The 22,354-nt window shown below is 44.2% G+C and overlaps 1 protein-coding gene across 1 annotated transcript in view; it reads left to right on the top strand.

Annotated features, from left to right (window-relative positions):
• Window positions 1-1,644: 1,644 nt before the first annotated feature.
• Window positions 1,645-22,354, top strand: part of STK39 (serine/threonine kinase 39) — a gene marked incomplete at its 3' end in the record, with an annotated part of 307,961 nt that continues 287,251 nt past the window's right edge. Inside the window, exon 1 of the mRNA XM_082841363.1 lies at window positions 1,645-1,887. Coding sequence (XP_082697489.1) covers window positions 1,691-1,887 — 197 coding nt within the window. The 5' untranslated portion in view covers window positions 1,645-1,690. The remainder of the gene's footprint in view (window positions 1,888-22,354) is intronic.

Here is a 22,354-nt window from a genome sequence, read left to right as displayed (position 1 = left end):
TATTCATTTAATCATTTTTCTTTTCCCTAAAAAATAGTCCTTAAATGTTCTTCGGCTTGGGAGTAGCACTTTAAGAGGTGAACAGTTACAGCATTCCTGTTCCCTATTCTTTCCCCCTTGAGACATCAGAGGCCTAGAATTTATTTGTTCTTGAAGTTGTCTGTTTCTTGACAGACATTAAGATTAATAGTTTTTGAACCCTCCTTCATAAAAGAATGTACAACTTCTCAGTTCAGCATAAATTTCTTTGTGTAGACCAGAGCACAGGAGTTGCTTTACCCCAAGTGTTCCATCATGCTGTGAGAGATTAAGCATACTCACCGTTCGGTTTCCATCAATATTTTGATTAGACATACAACGTTTCTCCTAATGAATTTCTGGGTTTCATCTGAATTATCTTTAAAAAAAATTTAAGGAGATTTTTGTATATAAACACGGGAGACAAAGTATCACAATCTTTCTGATTTTTTTTTAATATGCTCATTATTCTTATTCAGTAGTCCTCATCATGAAAACGACACAAGATAATTTTGGCCAAATGACCATTATGACCATTGGGTCACTGCACCGTTTCACCTTAAGACAAGGATGGTGCAATCTTGGTCATCTATACCAGGGGAACACAGAGAACATTCAGCGTTAAATATGACACCTGTAATTAGGAAGACCTATGGTTATACCATAGCAATTTTAAGGATGAGGTAATTTTGGGAGTGATGAAAAGCAGCAATTGTTTCCAACGCAGTTTATTTATGCTGCGGTACAAACTCTGACAACCAGTATGCTCTGTAAAAGAAATGCCTGCTATCTAACTAACGGGTTAATGTGGCTTGTTATTAAGGGTCTAAAATTTGAAATAGTGTCCAAAGTTTTCTTACACTTCTTATTCTAGCTGCACAGGCCCTTTCATCACCTCCCTGGGATCCAAGCGGCTTGGAACAAATGAATAAAGTTTGTGAACAGCCAGAGACCTAAGGAATCATGTTTCACTAAGAAAAAACCAGAAGGACTGCGATTAGATTAGGCAAGGTGGGGAAAGGGATATTGGCAGGTAGGTGGCCGGAAAGTTACAACTCGGGTTGTTTTTTAACTGGCGTCCTACAAATGGCCGGCGTGTAGGTGTCTCACTCGCTGACTTGTAAATGAACTTCAGGTTCTCTTTACTTGGGGAGACTTCTGAATCTGAGAACCTGGCGGCGGTTCAACGACCCCGTCCTCGGGGTCCCCAGGGGACATCTTCCGGAGAGTCCGACTGTCTGGGGCGAAGGCGCACGGAAAGCAGGGAGTGAGGGGGCGAGGAACGCGGGCCCCGAAAGCCAACCTAACCCGGCCTCGCTCCCCTCCGGTGGAAACTTCCCCGGCCGCAAGCAGGGCGGGAGAGGGCGGCGGGGCGGCGGTTCCCCTCGCGGAGACACAGAACTGCGCGCGCGAGGCGCGGGGCGCGCGGCGAGCGCGGCGACCGCCGCCTCCTCCCCTCCCCGCCTCCGGTGGCGCTGCCTCCTCCCTCCGCCCGGCTCGGCCTCCCTTGCTCCCTCCCCTCGTGGCTGGCTCCAGCGGCGGCGTCGGCGGCGGCGGGCGGGGAGGGCGTGCGCTGGTCGAGAGGTGTCGGCGGCGAGGGGAGGGAAGGGAAGTTTCAAGTGGAAGGTCGTCCGCCGGCCGGCGCGTCTTCTCGCTCTCCTCCGGCAGCATCATGGCGGAGCCGAGCGGCTCGCCCGTGCACGTCCAGCAGCCCCAGCAGGCGGCCCCGGTGGCACCGGCGGCGGCGGCCCCGGCGGCCGCGACAGCAGCGCCGGCTCCGGTGGCACCCGGGGCCCCAGCCCCGGCGGCGCAGGCGGTCGGCTGGCCCATCTGCAGGGACGCGTACGAGCTGCAGGAGGTTATCGGTCAGTGCTGCGGGCGCGGCGGGGCTGGCTCAGCCTGGGTGCTGAGGCCGGGCGGGAGGGCACACGGGATGCTGGGCTTGCCTCCATGCACGCCCGGGAGGCAGAGCGGTCGGCTTCTGGGCCTACCGGCTTCAACAGCTTTTTTTTTTTTTTTTTTTAATTTATTTGTTCGTTCCGTGAGCGCTGGTGCTGCAGGAGGCGGCGCGGCGGATGTGACTCGCACTGCAGACGAGCCGCATGCTGCAAACTTTTATCTCCCCGATCGCTGGGGCGGCGGAACTGGGGACCCGGCAATGCCGCCGCATTTTCTTCCTCCCGCGCGCCGGGCCCGCAGCCTGTGGTCGGTGGCCACGCGAGCAGGCAGCCGCGGCCGGGGTGGGGTTGCGGGGGCGCCGCCCTCGGCTTCCAGCGCCCCCGCGCCGCGCCTTGGGGGCCGCGTCCTGGGGGACCCAGCGGGCGCAGCCGCGCCTCTGCTCTCCAAGCTCCGCGCCTCGGTCTCCCGTCAGCAGCCTCTCGGCGTGGGTAACCGGGCTACGTAGGAGTTGCGGAGGCCCAGGTTCTTTCCCGAGGCCGGGGAGGATGCTGGCCTCCCTGACAGCCGCTGCTCCACGCCCGCCTCACAGCCCGGCTCTCCGCGCCGCCCGGCGTTCCCGGGTACCCGCCTCTCGGTAGCTGGGCGCGCCGCCTACTGCCCAGCCCGGTCGCCCGTGGAAAGCAGGCACCCTGGCCTTCTGCCCTGCGCCGGGCCGATGCTTCCCTCTGGTCCAAGGCCGAGCTGCAAGAATGAAAGCCGAGGCTGTCGGTGATCTGCTCTCTGCCTTTCGGTGCCTTCTAGTCGGCCCACAAATACCACCTTATCTTACATTTTAAAAACTTGGCAAAGTCGAATGGCAAGAAGCCGGCATTACCTTTCCCTGGGCCAAGCACGTGAAGGACCAGGAGAGTTGTGTTGGCCCTTATTGGATCATCTTGTCTGAGAGGCTTGTTAAACCCAGTTAGGGAACCCACCAGGTAAAGTGGGCCCTCAGCTTCTAACCTTACTGGCGCTGGGATGGGATGCTGCCTTCCCATATCTTGATATTTAAGTACGGTGATGAAAAAGGAATTCAGGATATTCCTCTTAAACTTTTTTTTTCTTTTCATTAAAAAGAATGCTTCACTCCTCCCTTAAAGAAAACTAAAACAGATACTAAGAATTTCATTAGGTGTTTAAACGAGCCTTTATCATCTGCCACTGTGTGAATGAAACAGCATAGACTGAAATAAATACTGAAGGGCAGAACCCTAACCCTAACCTAGGCTATAAAAGCTCCAAATAACCTAAAATAAACATCTGTACATAAAATTCTTTGAAAACCAAGAACTTTCATAACTTTTGGCCAAAGACTCTAAAAGGATGAGTCTTCCTGTCACTGCGTGGATTAAATATTTTAAAGCGCTTCTCAAAGCCTAGAGTATTTAGTGAAAACTCCTTTAACCTGGTAGCTAAGCCCCTTCGTCTTCCCAGTTTTAAGGCCTGCTCTCAACTGGCTTGCCCCCTCTCATATTCTGATTGCATTGATTGTATCCTGAATAGTCAGCTGTCTTAGGACCCGTCTGGCCTTCCATTCCTTGTAGCCTTTCACAGGCTCTTTAAGTGCCCATCTTTGTAGTGAATCTCACTCAGCTTTCAAGGCCAGTGTGAATGTTCTTGAGAAACCTTCTCCTTCTCCCAAGGCAAAGTATGGTGGCTTCTTCTGCCCCTCTTTTTATATCTCACAGCATGTAACTCCATAATTTTTATGTGGTCAACAAAATCTAAAGGCCTACTATGTCCCAAGCATCGCGCTAGGTGCTAGCAGTATAGAAATTAATAAAAATTGTCCCTGCCTTCAAGGACTTCCCAAGTAAACGACTCTGTAAGATGTGATGAGTGAGCACTGGTAGAGCACAAAGGAGGGATTGACTGCTAGGAGAAATAAGGAAACAGGGTATTCCACAGAAGACATCTGAGCTGAATTTTGAAGTTGAGTAAGTTTGTAAGGTGCCTGATTATTTCCATTGCTGCCTTTCCTAGCTAGGAGTTCCTAGCTGTGAACTCTTCCAGGGTCTTATTTCTCCCTCTGTCTCCAGCACATAGGGATGATGCATACAAGTTGAATGATGGTATCAGCCGCATAGTTTCCATAGGGTCAGGACCAGCACTTACTTATAATCAATTTATATGCTTATTTTGTTAATTATTAGGGTCAGTATGCAAGCTTTGCTTTTTGAAAACAATGTTCTGAGCTCATCAGTTTTGTCAACTAAACTGAATAAAATCTTAGTTTAATTAAGGTGAGGGGATTGATTGCAGGGCTTCCTTCTGCTTGCAGTAGCAGCATTGTTAATTATGGTTGGTCAATTTAATTAAAAAGAAATTTACCTGAGGAATTTTCAAGCAGAAACACCTGCTTATTACTTCTACATTGATTTTTGCACATTCACACTGTGGAAAGGGCTTTTCTACATTTAAAATTTATCTCGTAATTTTCCAACTGAAAGAGATGGCCTGTGGGGGGCCCGTGTTGAAGTCAAGTTGCTGGAATAGGGCTTTCCAGGGTCTTAATGTTTATAGGGAATTACAAACCCATTTCCATTTAGCGTTTAATGCTAGTTAAGTAATGAAGAGTGAACTTGCAGTTAAGCACTTCTGCTTAAACATTACACTCAGAAGTTAGTAGTTCAAACATTGGACCAGTTTCCACACGAGTGCGGGTGGACAGCCTTGGCCTCTCCCCGCCACAAGGCAGGTGTCATATGATAGGGCTGCGGCAGTGTGAACCGTGACCAGCAGGAGGCTCAGATGTGCCTGAGCAGAAGGCCAAGAGAGGCAAGGTGTTTTAGCTTTGCAGCGTGGCACCGAGCACTTTTTCTTCTTCGTTTCCTTCTGGCAGAGGTTGGGGGTCTCAAGATTAGAGGAGAAGAGGCTTACTAAAGTCCAAACAAAGCAGGTTCAGTTGTTCGACTTCTGTTTTAGAAAAATAAACACAGGATTTTGCAAGTCTAAAAATAAAGTTTTCTCTTTGTTATATTGTTGTTCTTGTGTGGTGAAAGATCAGTGGAGAGTTTGTAATGGTAATCTGGTTCAAAAGTTTGTGTGCGACCTGGAAATGATGTACAATCTATTGGAGGGAGCTTAACTTAGGGGTTAACCATGTTATGAAATGATTAAATTCCTGCTTTTAGCCATCAATATTAGTAGATTTCAAATATTTCTGTCTCCTATAGAAATAACTGCTCATGGGAGGTGTTCTAGCTTGTTTAATACTCTTCAGCCTCATCAATCCTTGTTCCTCAAACCCCCCCCCATCTCTCAGATTCGCTCTTTAGAAGTATATGGGGCACCCAAAGATATGCTAGTTGAAAAATTAGTTTATTTGTTGGTGGTATTAATATTATCACTTTGATTTGCTAAACAAAGAACAAAAAGTGAATCATGTAAATGTTGACTTGGGCTTCCGTAATCGATTGAACAGCCTCAAGGAACTTTCCTGTCAAAGAGTTATATTCAATGCAGTATCAGTTTCCTTATTAGAATCGGATAGTTCTAGCAGGGTCTGTTATCTTTGTTGGTTTTCCTCTGAGAAACACTAAATAGACCCATGCCTCAGAGCATGTTTGATTTTCTTAGATATTTTTTGCAGGATGAGTCTTTCTGTAGTTTTGCACCTTATTTCTCAGCGTTGCTTCACTTTTATCCTGGGCAGTCATTTAGAGTGATCCAAAAGTACCACCTGCTGCATTTCTGGTTCTAGTCAACAAAAAGAATTTGGTTCCTAGACTCCTAACTGTAGTTGACAGAGGGGTTCTCAAGTACTCTGTTGATTTCTCTCCCCGGAGCTTTGTTTAACCATTCCGGTGCATCTTCCCCAGGCACAAGTAATAGGCAACTCTCCAGGTCTTCAAGGAGCAGTAGCCCAGAGCTCTGCTCTGTGCTCTCAGAGGTTCTGTGGAGCTCTGTGGTTTAGGGATTAGAACTGGTTTTATAGATGTTCTAGAGGGATCTTGAGGACAGTGGAACTATACTGCGTCACACTCTTTTGCACAGGATCTCAGAGGCCTGGAGCACCGAGTGTGTATTTTAATCTCCCAGACCTTTAAACTGGGCTGCTTTGCTGTTGCTGTCAGTTGTTAACTTGCCTTTTATTTATTTATTTATTTGGCTGTGCTGGGTCTTAGTTGCAGCACGCGGGATCTTTAGTTGGGGCATGCGGGCTCCTTAGTTGTGGCATGTGGGCTCTTAGTTGGGGCATGCATGCGGGATCTAGTTCCCTGACCAGGGATGGAACCTGGGCCCCCTGCATTGGGAGCACTGAGCATTAACCACTGGACCACCAGGGAAGTCCCACGTTGGCTTTTTTTTTTTTAGAAGAAAACAAAGAGTCCTGAGATGCTTAGCTTTGCACAGGTGTTTTGATTTTCATATCGTTTCACTTTTTTTTTTGTAAGGAGAAAAATGTGTATAGAACTGCTCTTTTCGTTTTTTTTTATTATTGTGGTAAAATATACAAATATAGGTAACATAAGACTTACCATTTTAACCATTTTCTAAGTGTACAGTTCGGTGGTGTTAATTAATTCAATAGAAATGCTTTTAAATGTGCTGTTCAAACTAGCATGTGGGAAAAATCTCTGGGTTAAGAGAAACTAATGTTAGAATTTCTATAATACTTTATGCATTTGCCTTGTGACAGATAAAATTATAAATTTCCCCCTGTCTCTTATAAGTCTGTTGTATCCCCCATTTTTGATGGTGTTGGAGAGTAAATTAAAACGTGGCGGGCTCTGGAGTCAGATGGCCTGGCAGTAGCAGTCGCTGGCCTCGCGACCTTGAGCCAGTTATTTGGAGGTGTCTGTACTCGGTTTCCTCATTTTCGACCTGGAGATGATTACGATAGGGTTGCAGAGAAAGGGAGACTCTGGAGCACTTAGAACAGTGCCTGGCACAGGGCGAGCTCTCCGGGAGTCTGAGCCTGCGCTGCCCTGCGCTGCGCCGGCTGATCAGGTCCGAGTTACCGGCAGAGAATACTGCCCTGACTCTGGCCAGACTGTGGAGCGTCCTGTAGAGTTTCTCTGCTCAGTTTGCATCAGGGAGTTTGCAGGAGGGGGAGTTGGCCCGCGAGCCCCCGCCTTCCAGTGGGCGGCGCCTTCCAGTGGGCTGCTGGCGGGGCAGCCTGAGGCCCCTGCGGGGAGGTAGCTGCAGAGACCTGTGGAACAGGACAGCTCGGGGCCTCGGGTGCCAGATGGCCCTCTGACAAGTGGTGAGAGCATCCTGCGGGAAGGTTGCTGGAGGTACGGCCCGTCGCGAAAGGGCTCTGTGAGCAACCTGCTCCGACTGCATTTTTCTCCCACCTCTGCATCCGCCCTGCGGAGGCTGCCGTGCTGGCAGGAAATGCTGCTGACTAAAAGAAATGGTCACTGTGTGCCCCAGCGGGTCAGGGGACGGGGCATTTGTCTGCAGATCAGGTCATCACTGTTGCTCTCCTGTCTCCTTCCTTGCCTGCTGCTCTTCCTTCTACTTATAAATATTCTCGTCTCCCTGCAATCATTCACAGCAAAAGAGAACAAAACACCTACACTCTCACTACTCCTTCTTCCTCTAGCTCCCGCCTTATCTCTTTCCTTCCCTTCCCAGTGGAGAACCTCCCATCCACTTCTCAGCTCACTGCAATCTGGCGTCTGCCCTCTTGCTAAGAAGCCAAAATTGGAATGTCCACAGTCACCGTGACCTTCTGTGGCTGCAGCCAGTGGACACTGCAGGCTTTCCCTCTCTTCCTCTCTCTGCAGGAGTCGGCACCATCTGCCGTTTCTCCTGCTCCTTCCCCGCGTATCTCTGCTCCAGGATCCACTTCTCTGTGGGTCTGAGGCTTCAACCACTGCCTAAAATGCCCAGGGCCTCTCTGGTCTTTGGACTGGTATGAGGGCTACCTTTTAAACATCTTTGTTTAGATACTTCACAGAACTTCATACTCACAGTGAAACTCACTGCCTCGCTACCTTTGCTTCATCGTAATCCTGCTCCTTCAACGTTCTCCATCTTACACAAGACCCTTGAGTGTGAAGCAGAAACGTGCTGCTCAGCCTGCACTTGCCCGTCTTCCTCTCTCTCCCACATCTGATTGGTCCTCAGTCCTAAATACTCTGCGTGCTGGATCCCTTCTTTGATCTGTCTCTCACTCTTCCTCTTGGCCATTGCCAGTTCAGTTCGGGCTCTTATCAGTTCTTAACTTGGATGACTGTAATGACTTCCTGACCAGGTTCCTTGTCTGCAGCCTTGCTTCCAGCTCTAGTATGCATTGCTACCAAAGTGATACTGCTGTACCCAAAGTTTTATCAGTTAACCCCAGGCTGAAACACTTTTAGTGGCTCTGCCATCATCCTTAAGATGAACTCTGAGCAGGTGTTTAAGGCCTTCGGGAATTGTCTCTTGCCTCCCATTCAGTGTTTCCCCCCTCTGCCCCACACCCTTTGTCATTTCTATTCTCAGGACAGACTCGCAGCCAGTGGGAACCTTTTTGCAGTTGCTGAAATGCTTCATGCTTTCTCAGCCCCTGCTAGGCAAGTTTTCCCTGTGCTTGGAACACCCTTCCACACCCCTTCCGTTCCATTTTCATGTATTTAACAGAGAACTCCTGTCTCTCCTTTTAAGCGTTATCTTTATTGAAGTGTAATATGCACAAGGAAGAGTATACATGTCATAAACGTATAGCTTGATGCATGTTCATAAACGGAGCCCACCCTGATCCGGTCTCCCTTTTAAGACCCGGAATAAATGATTTCACAGAAACAGTCTCTGCCCCTGAACCGCCTTCCCCTCTGCTCCTCTCTTGTCTCTTTCACCCCTGGTGGTCCTCATACCCTGTGCAGATGGTTTGCCTCCTTGCCCATCCCGGCACTCCTCCTTGAGGACAGGCCTTTGGCCTCCATAGCCCACACCTCCTGTTAAAGATTCGATAAGTGTTTTCTGGATGAAGGTCTGAATTTTAGGGATAAATGCCCTCCCACCCCCTGTGGAAGAGGAACAATTGCCTCGCTTCTGAATATTTTCCTCCTTGGATCCTGAAGATTTCATCTTGCCTGTCGTTAATGATGATGCTTATTCAGTTGCGTTTGGGCCAATCAGCTTAAAGGGCTCTGTAGAAATTAGCTCATTAATCCTCCCAGATCAAGAGTAAGCACTTTGAGCACTTGCACCTGCCTGTGCTGTGCAGGCAGGCAGCCAGCCAGCCAGAGGCCTGGCTTTCCTGAGGTCATTGTTCTGCGAGGTGGCCTCCCCAGATTAAAGGACCCGGAGCTCCCTGCCACAGTCTCTGCGTCCTTTCACTCAGGCATTGCGGAGCAGGGTGGGGGAAGTCCTAGCACGCCTCTCCTCTTCTTTAGAGCTTTCCTTTCTTGAGTGTACCCATGAGCTCTCTCTTGCTGTTTGTGTAGTTATATATAACCCAACCTTGAAGATCTGTGGGCCTTCTTGCTGTGTAGAAATCAGGACTGTTGAAGAAGATCAGGGATACAGGTGAAACACAGCAGCAGAATATCAGACGGGTGGTTTTCAAAGGTTGATACGATGGCAGGAATTGTATTTTTATAAGTGACAAGGGACTGGGGGGTGATGGGATTGGTGTGGTACATGCTAAGACCATAGAACTGGATCTTTTAAAGTCAAAACCAGTCTAATAGGTGTTGTAATTCCTCTGTGGTGTATTTTTGGGAAAGGTTTTTTCCCCGTTAAAAAAAAATTCTCCATGTAATCAAGTGAGGTTTTACGTTTTCCTCCAGGACAGTTTTGCTTAAATTATCCCCAAACAACTCCAAGATGGCTGAAGTGATTCAAGTGCTTCAGGTGTTTCTTTTTCCAAATCCGCTGTTCATTGGTCAAGTTTTTGCTGCTAAAGAAGAATTCAGTATATTAATTAGAAAGGCATTTTAGATTCGGCTTAACTGGAAAGTAGAGGAGAAATAGCAGTCCTTTAGAGAATGGATTGGCAGAGCTTTAGTTCAGAATTGATTTACATAAACACTTTGGGAATCTGATGTGAGTAAATGCTGATGTATTTCAAGTTTCTTCCCATTTGCCAAACAAATATTTGGGAATAAACTCTCACTTAAAGCTTTAAAAAACTTCTTGGACATTGAGGAATTAGATGAATTGACCTTTTAAACTAATTGTATATTTTGATGTATGGGAAAACATCATTTTAAGATAGAACTTAAAACATCATTTTAAAATAGTTTTATCTTCAAACTTCTTCCTAGTAAGTGGCATTTAGTATAACTCAGAGGCCTAGTCCTGGGTGTTCATTCACTTCTTCGCTCAGGTGAAAATACACATTCTTGTGACATTTATGGGGTTCAGGTTTCCAACGTTTAGTCACTGATGTACCAGAAGAACTAGTATGGTAAGTAGAGATGGATGACTTTCTATCATGTGAATGATAGATCTTCATTGGGGGAGTGTTTTAGAAGCCAGTGACCTGTGACAATTCTGAAACTTCTCACAATCACTCTATTGATGGTTGAGGTCTTAGAAGAATTTGTGATCTTGTTTTGAACGGTAGCATCAGTTTGTACCGGGGCTTGTAATAAGGGGCATCCCTAATGGTTTCTTTCCTGCTCAGTTTTGTTTGGGGATTGAAAAGGATTCATTTTATGGATTGGTTCCTGTTGGCGTGTCTTGTGTTGTTGACATTTTACTTTGAATTATTTGGTCTGTCCTTCCTTCTTCCCTCCCTCACTTCATCCTTTCCTCCCTTCCTTTCCTTTCTTCCTTCCTTTGAAATTGGCAATGTCACCAGCCCGTTTCTTAATTATGAGATGACTCAAGAAAGCAGGGGAAGAGAGTGCCCAGGGGTAGGAATGATATAGGTCAGTGCTGGTTTTTTAAGGTCAGCTCCTAAGTGAGGAATAGCATAGGAATATAGGGGGATAATGAAATTTAATTTTGGAGGAAACTGAAGAGAAAGTCCATTCCTGTTCCTTTGTTTCTACAACTGAAGATTCTAACAACCTAACTTAATTTGCCTGTGGTCCAGAAGTCCTTAGAATCTCAGGCCAATGCTTCCTACCCGGTTCAGTGTTTCTTTTTTTCCTTATATTTTGGCTGCGTTGGGTCTTCGTTGCTGCGCAGCTTTCTCTAGTTGCGGTGACCAGGGGCTATTCTTTGTTGCGGTACGCCGGCTTCTCCATGCGGTGCTCGGGCCTCTCATTGCCGTGGCTTGTCTTTGTTGTGGAACGTGGGCTCTAGGTGTGCGGGCTCAGTAGTTGTGGCTCGCGGGCTCTAGACCTCAGGCTCAGTAGTTGTGGTGCTTGGGCTTGGTTGCTCCCCGGCATGTGGGATCTTCCCGGACCAGGGCTCGCACCTGTGTCCCCTGCATTGGCAGGTGGATTCTTAACCGCTGTGCCACCAGGGAAGTTCCCAGTTCAGTGTTTTCTTCTACTTACATCATGTTGATTCCTCATTGGTGGGAAGGAAGAAGTTAGAAATGTTATCGACTCAGTGACTTTTATAACTACCATTTTAATGAAGTAAATATATATCTTATCTGGGAACATATTTAACGTATAGATTTTATAGTAAAAATCTTTCTTTAGAGGGGTTGAAATGATCTTTATATATCTTTCTTCATTAGAGCATGTTTATTTAACACATAAACCAGGTGATATATAAACATAAAATAGTTTAATTTCAACTATCATCTTTTGCCTGGCTGTTAGAATAGACTATAAATATATATTTTTAAAATTAATTAACTTACTTATTTTTGGCTGCGTTGGGTCTTTGTTGCTGCTTGGGCTTTTCTCTAGTTGCCGCGAGCAGGGGCTGCTCTTCGTTGCGGTGTGTGGGCTTCTCATTGCGGTGGCTTCTCTTGTTGTGGAGCACGGGCTCTAGGTGTGCAGGTTCAGTAGTTGTGGCTCGCGGGCTCTAGAGCACAGGCTCAGTAGTTGTGGCGCACGGGCTTAGTTGCTCCGCGGCATGTGGGATCTTCCCGGACCAGGGCTTGAACCCGTGTCCCCTGCATTGGCAGGAGGATTCTTAACCACTGTGCCACCAGGGAAGCCCTAGACTATATTTTTAATCCTTAGTTAGAACCTGTCAGTGAGGTGGAACCTGTCTGTGAGGTGGAACCTGTCTGTGTGTGTGTGTGTGTGTGTGTGTGTGAGAGAGAGAGAGAGGGGGGGGGGAGAGAGAGAGAGAGAGAAATGGCAAATAACAGGTTGAGGAGCAGGAAATAGATGTACTTCAGGGCTGATCATTAGCTGGAGCAGAGCTTCTGCACTAGAGCCAGGTCCCTGCTGCCAGGCTGATAACTTTATAGCAGTCAGAGCAACAACGGCATTCCTAGCAGTGTCTAGTTCTGAGCTGTCCGGAATGGTAGCCACTAGCCACATGTGGCTATTTCAGTTTGAATTAATTAAAATTAAATAAATTTGGGGGTGGAAAGGAACGAAGAGGCAGAGCACAGAGGATGTTTAGGGCAGTGAAACTGCTCTGTGTGATACCATAATGATGGATACGTGTCATACATTTGTCCAAACCCACAGAATGTACAACACAGAGGGTGAGCCCTAACGTGAACAGTGGGCTTTGAATGCCAAGGATGTGTCAGTGTAAGTTCATCAGTTGTAGCAAATGTACCACTCTTTTGGGGGATGTTGGTAATGCTGGAGGCTGTGCATGTGTGGGAGCAGGGGGTACATGGGAAGTCTCTGCCTTCCTCTCAATTTTGCTGTGACCCTAAAACTGCTTTAAAACTATAAAGTCTTTAAAAATGAAATAGCATACAGTTCCTCAGTGACACGAGCCACATTTTCAAGTGCAGCCAACTGTGACTACTGCAGCTGAGGAACTGTATTTTATTTATTTAATTTTAGGTCTGTAACCTGCACTGTCCAGTAAAGTACCTTACTGGATAGTGCGGATACAGATTATTTCCATCACCACAAAAAGTCTTACTGGAGAGTGCTGGATGATAATTTCTCAGAAATGTTCCAAAACTGACTAAATATTATTATGATGGCTGTAAATATCCCGAGGCTACCTCCTGATAACATGCTAAGGCATCGCCACTGACTTAGAAGTACAAAAGGAGACAAACAGTGCTAACCTGATTAAAAAAAAAAAAATGTTTTCACCCTGTGCTCTATTAGAAAGCGAATTGATTCATATTTTCAGAAGGACAGTTATTCTTTTTTGTGTATGGTGAAACAGATACCCCTGTTGACGTAGAAAGACAGTTTTGAAGTATGAGTTTTTATCTTACTCACTTAACTCATTCTAGGATATTCTTGTGATTACTGTAAACACGGAATCCTCCCGAATGAGATCCAGTATTTTCAGAAGTATCAGAATGTTACATTTCCTTGAGAAGTCACTTCAGAGTCTTGGGACTGGATGTGGTAGACAGAATCACTTCAGTTTATCTTCTTTTATGTAATGAAGTAAGAAAGAACTGACAAAATAGTTTTTTTGGTGAAATTACAAAGACATTGTGAAATTAACTCCACTTAGAAAAAAAATGACACCTGTGTCAGTTTTAGTCACTTAAATGGTGAGTTTGAATCATGGTCCCTTCTTTTCCCTTGATTTTAAAACATTTCGGTAATTGAGTAATTAAAGGATTTAATAGTTTAGTCTAAGTTATATAACACAAAGCAAATAAAACGTTCAGTATTGAAGTCAGTACCTTAACAGAAATTCAAACTCAGTCATCACTGTTTGGTTAGGACACCTTTTTTGTTAGGAGAGGGAATTAATGACATAGGGGTGGGTGAAAACAAATATCTGTGTAGGGAGATTAACTGGGTTTAATTTTGGGCAATTCAGAAACAGTTTGTACTTTCTTATGTTTAGTGTCCCTAGGGTGACTGGGGCCCGTCACAGAGAATGCTTTACTATGTAATCCTTTTTTATTTTTCCTCGTAGATGCCCTTTCAAGTTTCTGGAGTCCTAAATCCAGTGCCTGACCTTCAACAAGGGCCGTTGCGGAAACATTTTTAATATGGCAGTTGGGTGGCTGAAATAGTACTAGGGGAAGTGTCTCTGTGTATTTTCAAATTAATGATCATTAGGACAAATTTAAGAATAGTGATATTTTTGGCATAAGTCTAGATCAGGACTAGATTGTATATCTTTACTAAAATAAATTCTCATTGGTTGTTTAAAAAGTGACAGTCTCGGGCTTCCCTGGTGGCGCAGTGGTTGAGAGTCCGCCTGCCGATGCAGGGGACATGGGTTCGTGGCCCGGTCCGGGAGGATTCCGCATGCCGCGGAGCAACTAAGCCCGTGAGCCGTGGCCGCTGAGCCTGCGCGTCTGGAGCCTGTGCTCCGCAATGGGAGAGGCCACAACAGTGAGAGGCCCGCGTACCGCAAAAAAAAAAAAAAAAAAGTGACAGTCTCTAGGGTGAAGAGATAATGAGCCTCTCAGTTCATCTATAGCCATCTTCCTGATTGTTTCCATAGAAGCAGCAAGACTGTTTAAAGGCTATAATTTCATGTCCTACTCTTCAGAGCCCATTAAAAATAGGCAACATAGGCGGCTTTGTAGCTTATATATTTGCTTAAATAGTCTTAAAGACAAAGAGGGTAACTGCTGTGCGGTCACTGGGATAGGTAAACATTGCAGTCAGGCACTTGTTTGGCTTTTGCTTATAGGTTATGGTCCATTTAGCCTCCTGTATTAAGAGTGACATTTTTGGGAGTTCCATGGTGGCCTAGTGGTTAAGGATTCTGGGCTTTCACTGCCATGGCCTGGGTTCAATCTCTGGTTGGGGAAGATCCCACAAGCTGTGTGGCATGGCCAAAAAAGAAGAGTGACATTGTTCTCAGCTGTATGTAGTTGTTTAAAAATGAAATATTCTCTTGGAGCTCCTTGGAAGAAAGGGAGTGACAAAAATGTGAAAAGGTGGTATTTATGGGGTCTGACCAACTTTAAAATTAATCATATCAGGACTGATATGCACAAGAAGTATTGTTTCCTTCAAGGCGACATAGTGGGAGGGGGTCCACTTATACTTTATAGCGACATTTTATTTTAAATTAAAAAATTACCCATTTCTATCAGCCCTCTAATGAAGAAACGAGGCCGATTTTCTAATGTGACATTAATTTGCTCTTAAGGTATTGCCCAAGCTGTTTTTATCAGTTGTAGCTTGATCAGAATCGTTATTTAGCCTTACACAATGACTCTAGTCTGAACAGTGCTGTTAGTTGTTTAAAGTCAGTTTTGTTTACTGTTATTTTTAATAGATTCTGCATCACTGCTTCATAGAAATAATGAGATTATCCGGGACTGTGGTTTGCAATTACAACGAGCAATTTGTCTAGAGGCAGGGATAGCAATAGCAAAAGCTGAGGGACTGTGAGGATGTGTAATAGAGGGGTTGGGTGTGAGATTCCAAAACCAGATCTGTGAAGCCAGAGACAAGATGGGATCATTGGAAGGCAAAGACTAGCATGAGGCAGCGAAAGACCTCGGATCTGAGCAGGAGTGAATAAGATGGAGAGTAAGAACTCAGGGACATTTCCACGTTTTGCAGGGGTTCAGCAAGGGGCCAAGGCAAGTAGGGACAATGTAACTTTTCCCAGAAAGTTTTAGTGGCAGCATCTTGCTGAGGTGGGCCCCTCATTTGAAGCTTTGCCTTCAAGGGAGGGTGTCTCTGATGAACAGAAAGGCTCACTTCTGATGGTCTCTGCGTCAGCTATGTATAGCTGTGTAACAAACCACCCCAAAACTTAATGACTTAATATAATGACCTTTTTATTTGCTTACAGTTCCATGGGTTGGCAGTTTGGGCTTCACTGGGCAGTTCTGCTGGTCTCGCCTAGGGACAGTCTTTGACCAGCTAGGCTGGGGCTATCTATATTAAGATGGTCTCAACATGTATGTGGTGGTTGGTGCTGGCTGTTGGCTGGCCCTCTCTTTCCGTTGATTCCTCATTCTCAAGCAAGTGTGCCCGTACTTCATCCCTTGGCTGTGTTCCAAGGTAGCTGGAGTGGAGCTGCAAGGACTCTTGAGGCCTGGGCTTGGTGGTGACAAAGCATCACTGTGTCTCTTTCAGTTGGTCAGAGCACATCACAGGGTAGCTCAGGCTCAGGCGGGAGGGAGATTGATTTTCCTGCTTGCTGGGAGGAACAGTATAATCACATGGTAAAGGGACATGTGTACAGAGACGGGAGGAATTCTTATTACCATCTTTGCAAACTCTCTACCACACAGCTTTATGTAGCTCAAGGGTGATGAGTACACAATGTTTGTCATTCATTTAACATTCGTTTCTAACTTGTGGTAGGGGAGCTAATTACCTGACTGCCTTACCCCTGATGGTTATAGTGTGGTTGATTACAGGTTTCATAAACGAATTTTTTGTGTGAACCATCCATCAGCATGATTTTGGCTAGAAAAGTGTCTTTAGAAATGTATAACTTTCTAAGAAATCTAAACATGTCTTTTCTAATGTAACATTTGAAGGGCAGAGGGGTGTGTGTGTTGTGTGTGTGTGTGTGTGTAATGCTGATCCTTTTTTAGCCTTGAGGTGTTCTATTCCAGACTGACCTTCTTAAAACTCAAGAGCACCACATTAAAAATATAGATTGTTTGCATGCATATGTAATTATTTCTCCTGCCTCATAGAAGTCAGTGAAATAGGTCTATCACAGCTCTAAAAACAACAGATTTTCTATGCATCACTCAGTTTAAAGGTAGATTGTTGCTTAGACAATTATGAAAGTTTCTTTACTTTGAAGTCAATCCAGCAATATTGTACTGCCCGTTTTATAGTCAGTTTTCAATAAAGAATTGCCAGCCTATTAGGATAAAAATATTAGAAACCCATTAATAGTTATTGACAGAAGTTGCCCATCATATACTAAGGGCAGAAATCATAGAAGGACGGGAGTTGTGCAAGTATACCATTTTTTAAATTGCAATGTCTTTCTGGTAAACGCCCTTACAAAATATTATATGCTTTTAGATGTGGAAAGAGGGCTGGGTGTTATCTTCATACATATACAGATTTAAATGCTAAGTGGCTTGCTGTTTATTCCAAAGGAGAGACAGATCTGTACATGGATAAAATATGTGAAACCGGTTGGCTCACACTGCTTTCTCACATTAAGGAAGAAAGGCTGAGAAAAGGATGTTACCAAGACCTCTGAGTTATTAAAAAAACCTCCAATCTAATTTATTTTAAAGTTCCAAAATATCATTCAAGTAATAATAGATGGTCATTATAGAAAGTTTGGATAATACAGATGGATAAAAAGGGGGGAAAATCACCAGTTACCACCTGGCCCAGGACTAGATGCTGTTTGTTTGTTTGTTTGTTTGTTTTGCGGTATGCGGGCCTCTCCCTGCTGTGGCCTCTCCCTGCTGTGGCCTCTCCCTGCTGTGGCCTCTCCCTGCTGTGGCCTCTCCCGTTGCGGAGCACAGGCTCTGGATGCGCAGGCCCAGCGGCCATGGCTCACGGGCCCAGCCGCTCCGCGGCATGTGGGATCTTCCTGGAACCGGGCATGAACCCGTGTCCCCTGCATCGGCAGGCAGACTCTCAACCACTGCGCCACCAGGGAAGCCCTAGATGCTATTTGAATTTTGCTGGAGGAGTGTAAGTTTAAATGGGATAGGACTGCAGAAAAACATAAATTGATAATTTTGGAAATTAATACTTTTCAGCATTCCCAGTACTTTCACATTTAATTTGTTTAGAGCAAGAAAAATAAACTAGTCTTAGATTAATACTTGCTTGGCAAAAGTGATTTGTTTTTTGAGAACTTGGTACATACTGAGAGTCAAGCATACTTTATGATTACTGGACAGAGAACTTATGTGTATTTTTCTCACACTTAAGTGTTCTTGGAATACATTTACAGTCTAATCTTAATGTCTGTGTTACAGTTCATTTCTTAGAAGTATCTGTTACGCTTTGGCTTTTGTCCTCTATGTGTTATGGATCACCGTATTTGGTACTTGGCTGATGGGAAGTGAAAACATCTTAACAGAAAGTTCTGGGATAGAAGTAAATTAAGAGTGAGTAACTTTCCCGTTGTTTGTGGGTGTGTTTGAGCACAGTAATGACTTTTAGATTTCACATTGACCTTTCATATCAAACCTCGAGCTGGCAGCGAGAATTTTCTAGATTGGTAAGATATCTTTCTGTAGAACTGGCTTTTTGATTTCAGGGACATATGGGAGAAAGGAATCTCTAGGAATTTAATTTGATGATCTGAATGTTGAGCTTTTCGGTCTTTTAAGGTTGAATTTCATAGCATTTTGAACAAAAGGATGAAATACCTGTTGGCACGACTAGTCTTTATTTTATTAAAAAAGTTTTAAATTACAAAGATATAATAAATACTTTTGTGTCAAATAGGTGAAAATAACAACCCTCAAATTTTCATTCCCCAGCGATACATGCCAAATTGACCATACAGGGTATCCTTCTAGATGTTTTTCTGTGTATAAATATACACATAGATTTTTTTCTGAATGTAAATATTGTACATGAAATGTGGTAACTGTGCGTCATATTCTACCACTTAACAGATTTTACTTCTACAAGTAATATATATTACATGTATATTTTACTCCTGTGTATTTTTTATATGTATTTGTAGTAAAATATTATAAATATTCACAGCTTTCATTCTAAGTCATTTCTTATAGATCCACCTCATTTTAAGATATGCCAATTTATTTCTGTTCCGGGTCCATTTCTATTCTGTGGATGTACTTTATTTAACCAGTCCTCTAGTGATTAACTTATTGGTTGTCTCCAGGGTTCCATACTTCTGTGGGATGGATACCCAGAAGTGGGATTGCAGGGACTAGTGGTATTGCCATTTGTACTTTTGCTAGATACTGTGAAAAATCTCCTGCACTTGTTATGTTAATTAATTGCCCTCTTAGTTGCTCCCATTTCTGGTCTTAAAGATAGAAGAGTGTTAGATTGAGATGGCATCTTGCCTTATTCCGTACTTGACCGAGACCTACAATATCTAAGACTAGGAGGAGAAAATGGCGGTGGGTTGGAAAGAGATAAATAATCACCCAAGTTTAAGAAATCAAAGTTGCATCACTTTATGAACTAAAACAGTGTAAGGTCGTGCAGTTTATTACTATGGACAAATGTATGGAAAGACTTTCTGAATTGGTGAAAAGTCGGGGTTATAGAATGTAACTAAATTGATTAATATACCCATTTGGTTAAAAGGACCCGGGATTCACTAAAATTACCCCCACATCATAGGGCATTCTTTATAAAGGTAGATATGGGGATGGGGAGACAGGAATCTCATCCATCATCCCAGGTTTTACAGCAGCCCAGGAAAAAACTGAGCCTCTAGGTCTTTGGGAATTGCAGTCAAATATGTTCTCGTGAACCCTGGGAGTGGACAAGACCTCAGCAGCAGGAATTTTTGGATCCTCACTTCCAGATCCTCTAACCTTGGTGTGACTTAGCCAGTCAACTGTGCGTCTGCTTTTGCTTGTGTCTACCTGTTCCTTTCTTCTGCTGAGTCAGGATTTTGGCTCATTCATAATCCTTACGGCCCTTTCAGCTTCTCTTTTCCTCTTTCCCTTTTAGCCATAGCGTCGGCTGCTAATTGCTGGCTGTTTCTCAATCTTAATCCCAAAGATTGAGAATCTGGTTTTTACCAGAGTCCCTGCATAGACACCTCCCAGCCAATGAACTGCTGCCTTAAGCTCAGGTACCCTCCTAGGATAAGGATTTAACATCAGAAGCTCCCATCGGGGAAGGGAACTTGGATGTGGCAGGCACCACAAATTAGTGTTTAATGTAACATTACTCTTAGATAAGTAACCCGTCTAGAGTGTGATCCCGAGTAATGCACTTTTTTTAAATTAAAAAGTATATACTTATGATATGCTTTAAAAGCAGTTTATTCATTGAAGTCAGTAAATACTTCCCTGGGAAGCAACCCCCCTTTTCCCATATGGAATGTAAATTTGGAAAAATTGTGCCCTGTCACAGTTGTAAATTGTCTTCAGTTCTGCAGTACTGATGCCTGGATCATGAGATATGGTCTTGCCTTTTCTGCTGGACTTGAAAGTGCTGCGAAATAGTTCATCCTGTTTATGTAATGATGGTGAACTTCTGAAAAATATAGCTAGAACCCGAAACTCCTGGAACAGCTCATTTTCCTATGTGAATATTTTTTATCTCAACTGTATCTTTCCTGTGTACATTGAGAAGGGTATCGGGTTCTTCCTAATTTCGTTAGGTGTTTGGCGCTCCAGCGTTTCAGAGGTGAAGGGTTGCTAATATATTTCTCTGGAAGGTTTCTCTAAGCTGTTCTGTTTTCTTCCTGAAGGTTACTGTCAAGTATCCACCCACATCCCCCTTTTTCTTGTTTTCTTCTCTCCTTAACCCCAGTTTGCTTCTCCTTCAAGTAAAGGCTGGCAGGCTGAATGTTTCAGTGACTCTTGAATTCCTGAGTCCTTCATTTTGGTGCCTATGTCTCCCAGCATCTCAAAGGGCAGTTTCCGTGTTACTTTTAAAAATGAGAACCATGCTCATAAAATGCTGTCTTAGTGTGGTTTCAGATCACTTGAAATGTAATCTGATTTGCGAGGCAGCATTTAAGCTCCTGTTACCAAAAGGTTTTGATTATCATTTTGTAGGAATTTTTGTTGGGTCAGAGAAAGATGAACAACATATTTGCCTTTTGAAAGGACACCAAATGGTTTTATTTCATTTGGGGAAGTTTCTTCTGATGGTCTTGAATTCTGTGTTTTAATCTGCTTAAAAATGCCTTTTAGCACATAAGCAAAATTAAACATTATTTTATTAAAGTCTGTGCAATGCTCTTTATTATTTTGGAGAAAAATCTCTTAAATACTTTTCTGGTAAGGCCCTGCGTAATTTAAAGCTTTCATTTTGACAGCCTGGTCTTAGCTGATAGACATGCTAATCTCTATTTGATTGCTTTGGTGGGGAGTTGGAAATCACTGAGTGCCTGGCTTAGAGTGTGCTTATAACTGTGCTTTCTTTGGGTTTTCATTTTGTGAAATAATAAAGTGAATTTCCCTACATGTTGTTTTAGTATATTTGACTGTTCATCTGATTTCCAGATTTAAATGAAAAGTTTAACCATTTTCCCTTTTGGTGACATGTCCCTTTGTTTATCCACCCCCCCACACACTTTTTTTTTTTTTTATAAATGCTGGTGAACACACATGTATGTGTAGAGGCCCTTTCATCTAGGAAAATGGCTTTTTTTGTGTTTTAAGAATTTCCCATTCTTTTCTGTTTTGGTTTAATTTTCATTACATTCTTTTCATTCTCCTTTGGAAGTGCCAAAATGTGGCAGAAATATGATTGCATATAGAATATAGGACTATATATCACTTTTTTTCTTTATGTGTATAGAGGGAAGAGAGATATATGGGTGTAAAGTTACATATGACCGAAGAAAAATTAGGGGTGATGCAAGTTATTTGACTCTTGGGGGAGAATTTTATTTAATACCTCCTGAGATATAGTTATCTTTTTTTTTTTAATATTTATTTATTTGGTTGTGCTGGGTCAGTTGTGGCAGGTGGACTCCTTAGTTGTGGCTCGCAGGCTCCTTAGTTGCAGCTTGCCAGCTCCTTAGTTGTGGCAGATGGGCTCCTTAGTTGTGGCAGGTGGGATCCTTAGTTGTGGCAGGTGGGCTCCTTAGTTGCAGCTCATGGGCTCCTTAGTTGCAGCATGCAGGCTGCTTAGTTGCAGCATGCAGGCTCCTTAGTTGTGGCATGCTAACTCTTAGTTGTGGCATGCATGTGGGATCTAGTTCCCTGACCAGGGATCGAACCCATGTGAGATTGGAGTCTTAACCACTGTGCTATCAGGAAAGTCACTGAGATATAGTTATCTGTGAAAAAAAAAAAGTCGAGAATTAAAATTCTTGGAGGTTTTTTTTCCTCTATATCATGAAGACTTGAGGACATGTAAAGATGATTCAAGTCGACAGGATGATTCCGATACAAATTTATGGAGTACCCACTGTATGCCAAGGACGGGACCAAGTACTTTACATACTTTATGTCTCATCTTTACCTTATTCCTGCTGGGATTGGTATGATTATCCCAGTTTATAAATTAGGAGGCAGAGACTTGGGTGATCGCATTACCTTTTGAAGGTCACACAGCTGGATCTGAACCCAGCGATGTCTGATTGTAAAGCCCCTGCCCTTTCCAGGCTTCCCTTTGCCTCCTCTGCTTTTGCTAAGCCATCTGCCTTTAGGATTCTCAAGCTATCAGGACAAGGAGTTAATTTCCAGAAGAAAGGTCGCTGCTTTAAAAGCAGCATCACATGGCATTAAAGCTGGAACTTGCACATTAGGCCAACTCGGCTCGGAGCCCATTGGCATCATTTACCAGCTTTGTGACTGCGAGGCAGTTCCTGGGCCTCATTGAGCTTCATGGTATTTCATCATCAAAATCAGGACCATCGTATC

This window comes from Leucopleurus acutus (genome assembly GCF_964270905.1).
Source record: "Leucopleurus acutus genome assembly, chromosome: 6".
NCBI lineage: Eukaryota > Metazoa > Chordata > Mammalia > Artiodactyla > Delphinidae > Leucopleurus > Leucopleurus acutus.
This window is presented reverse-complemented; position numbering and strand designations above follow the sequence as displayed.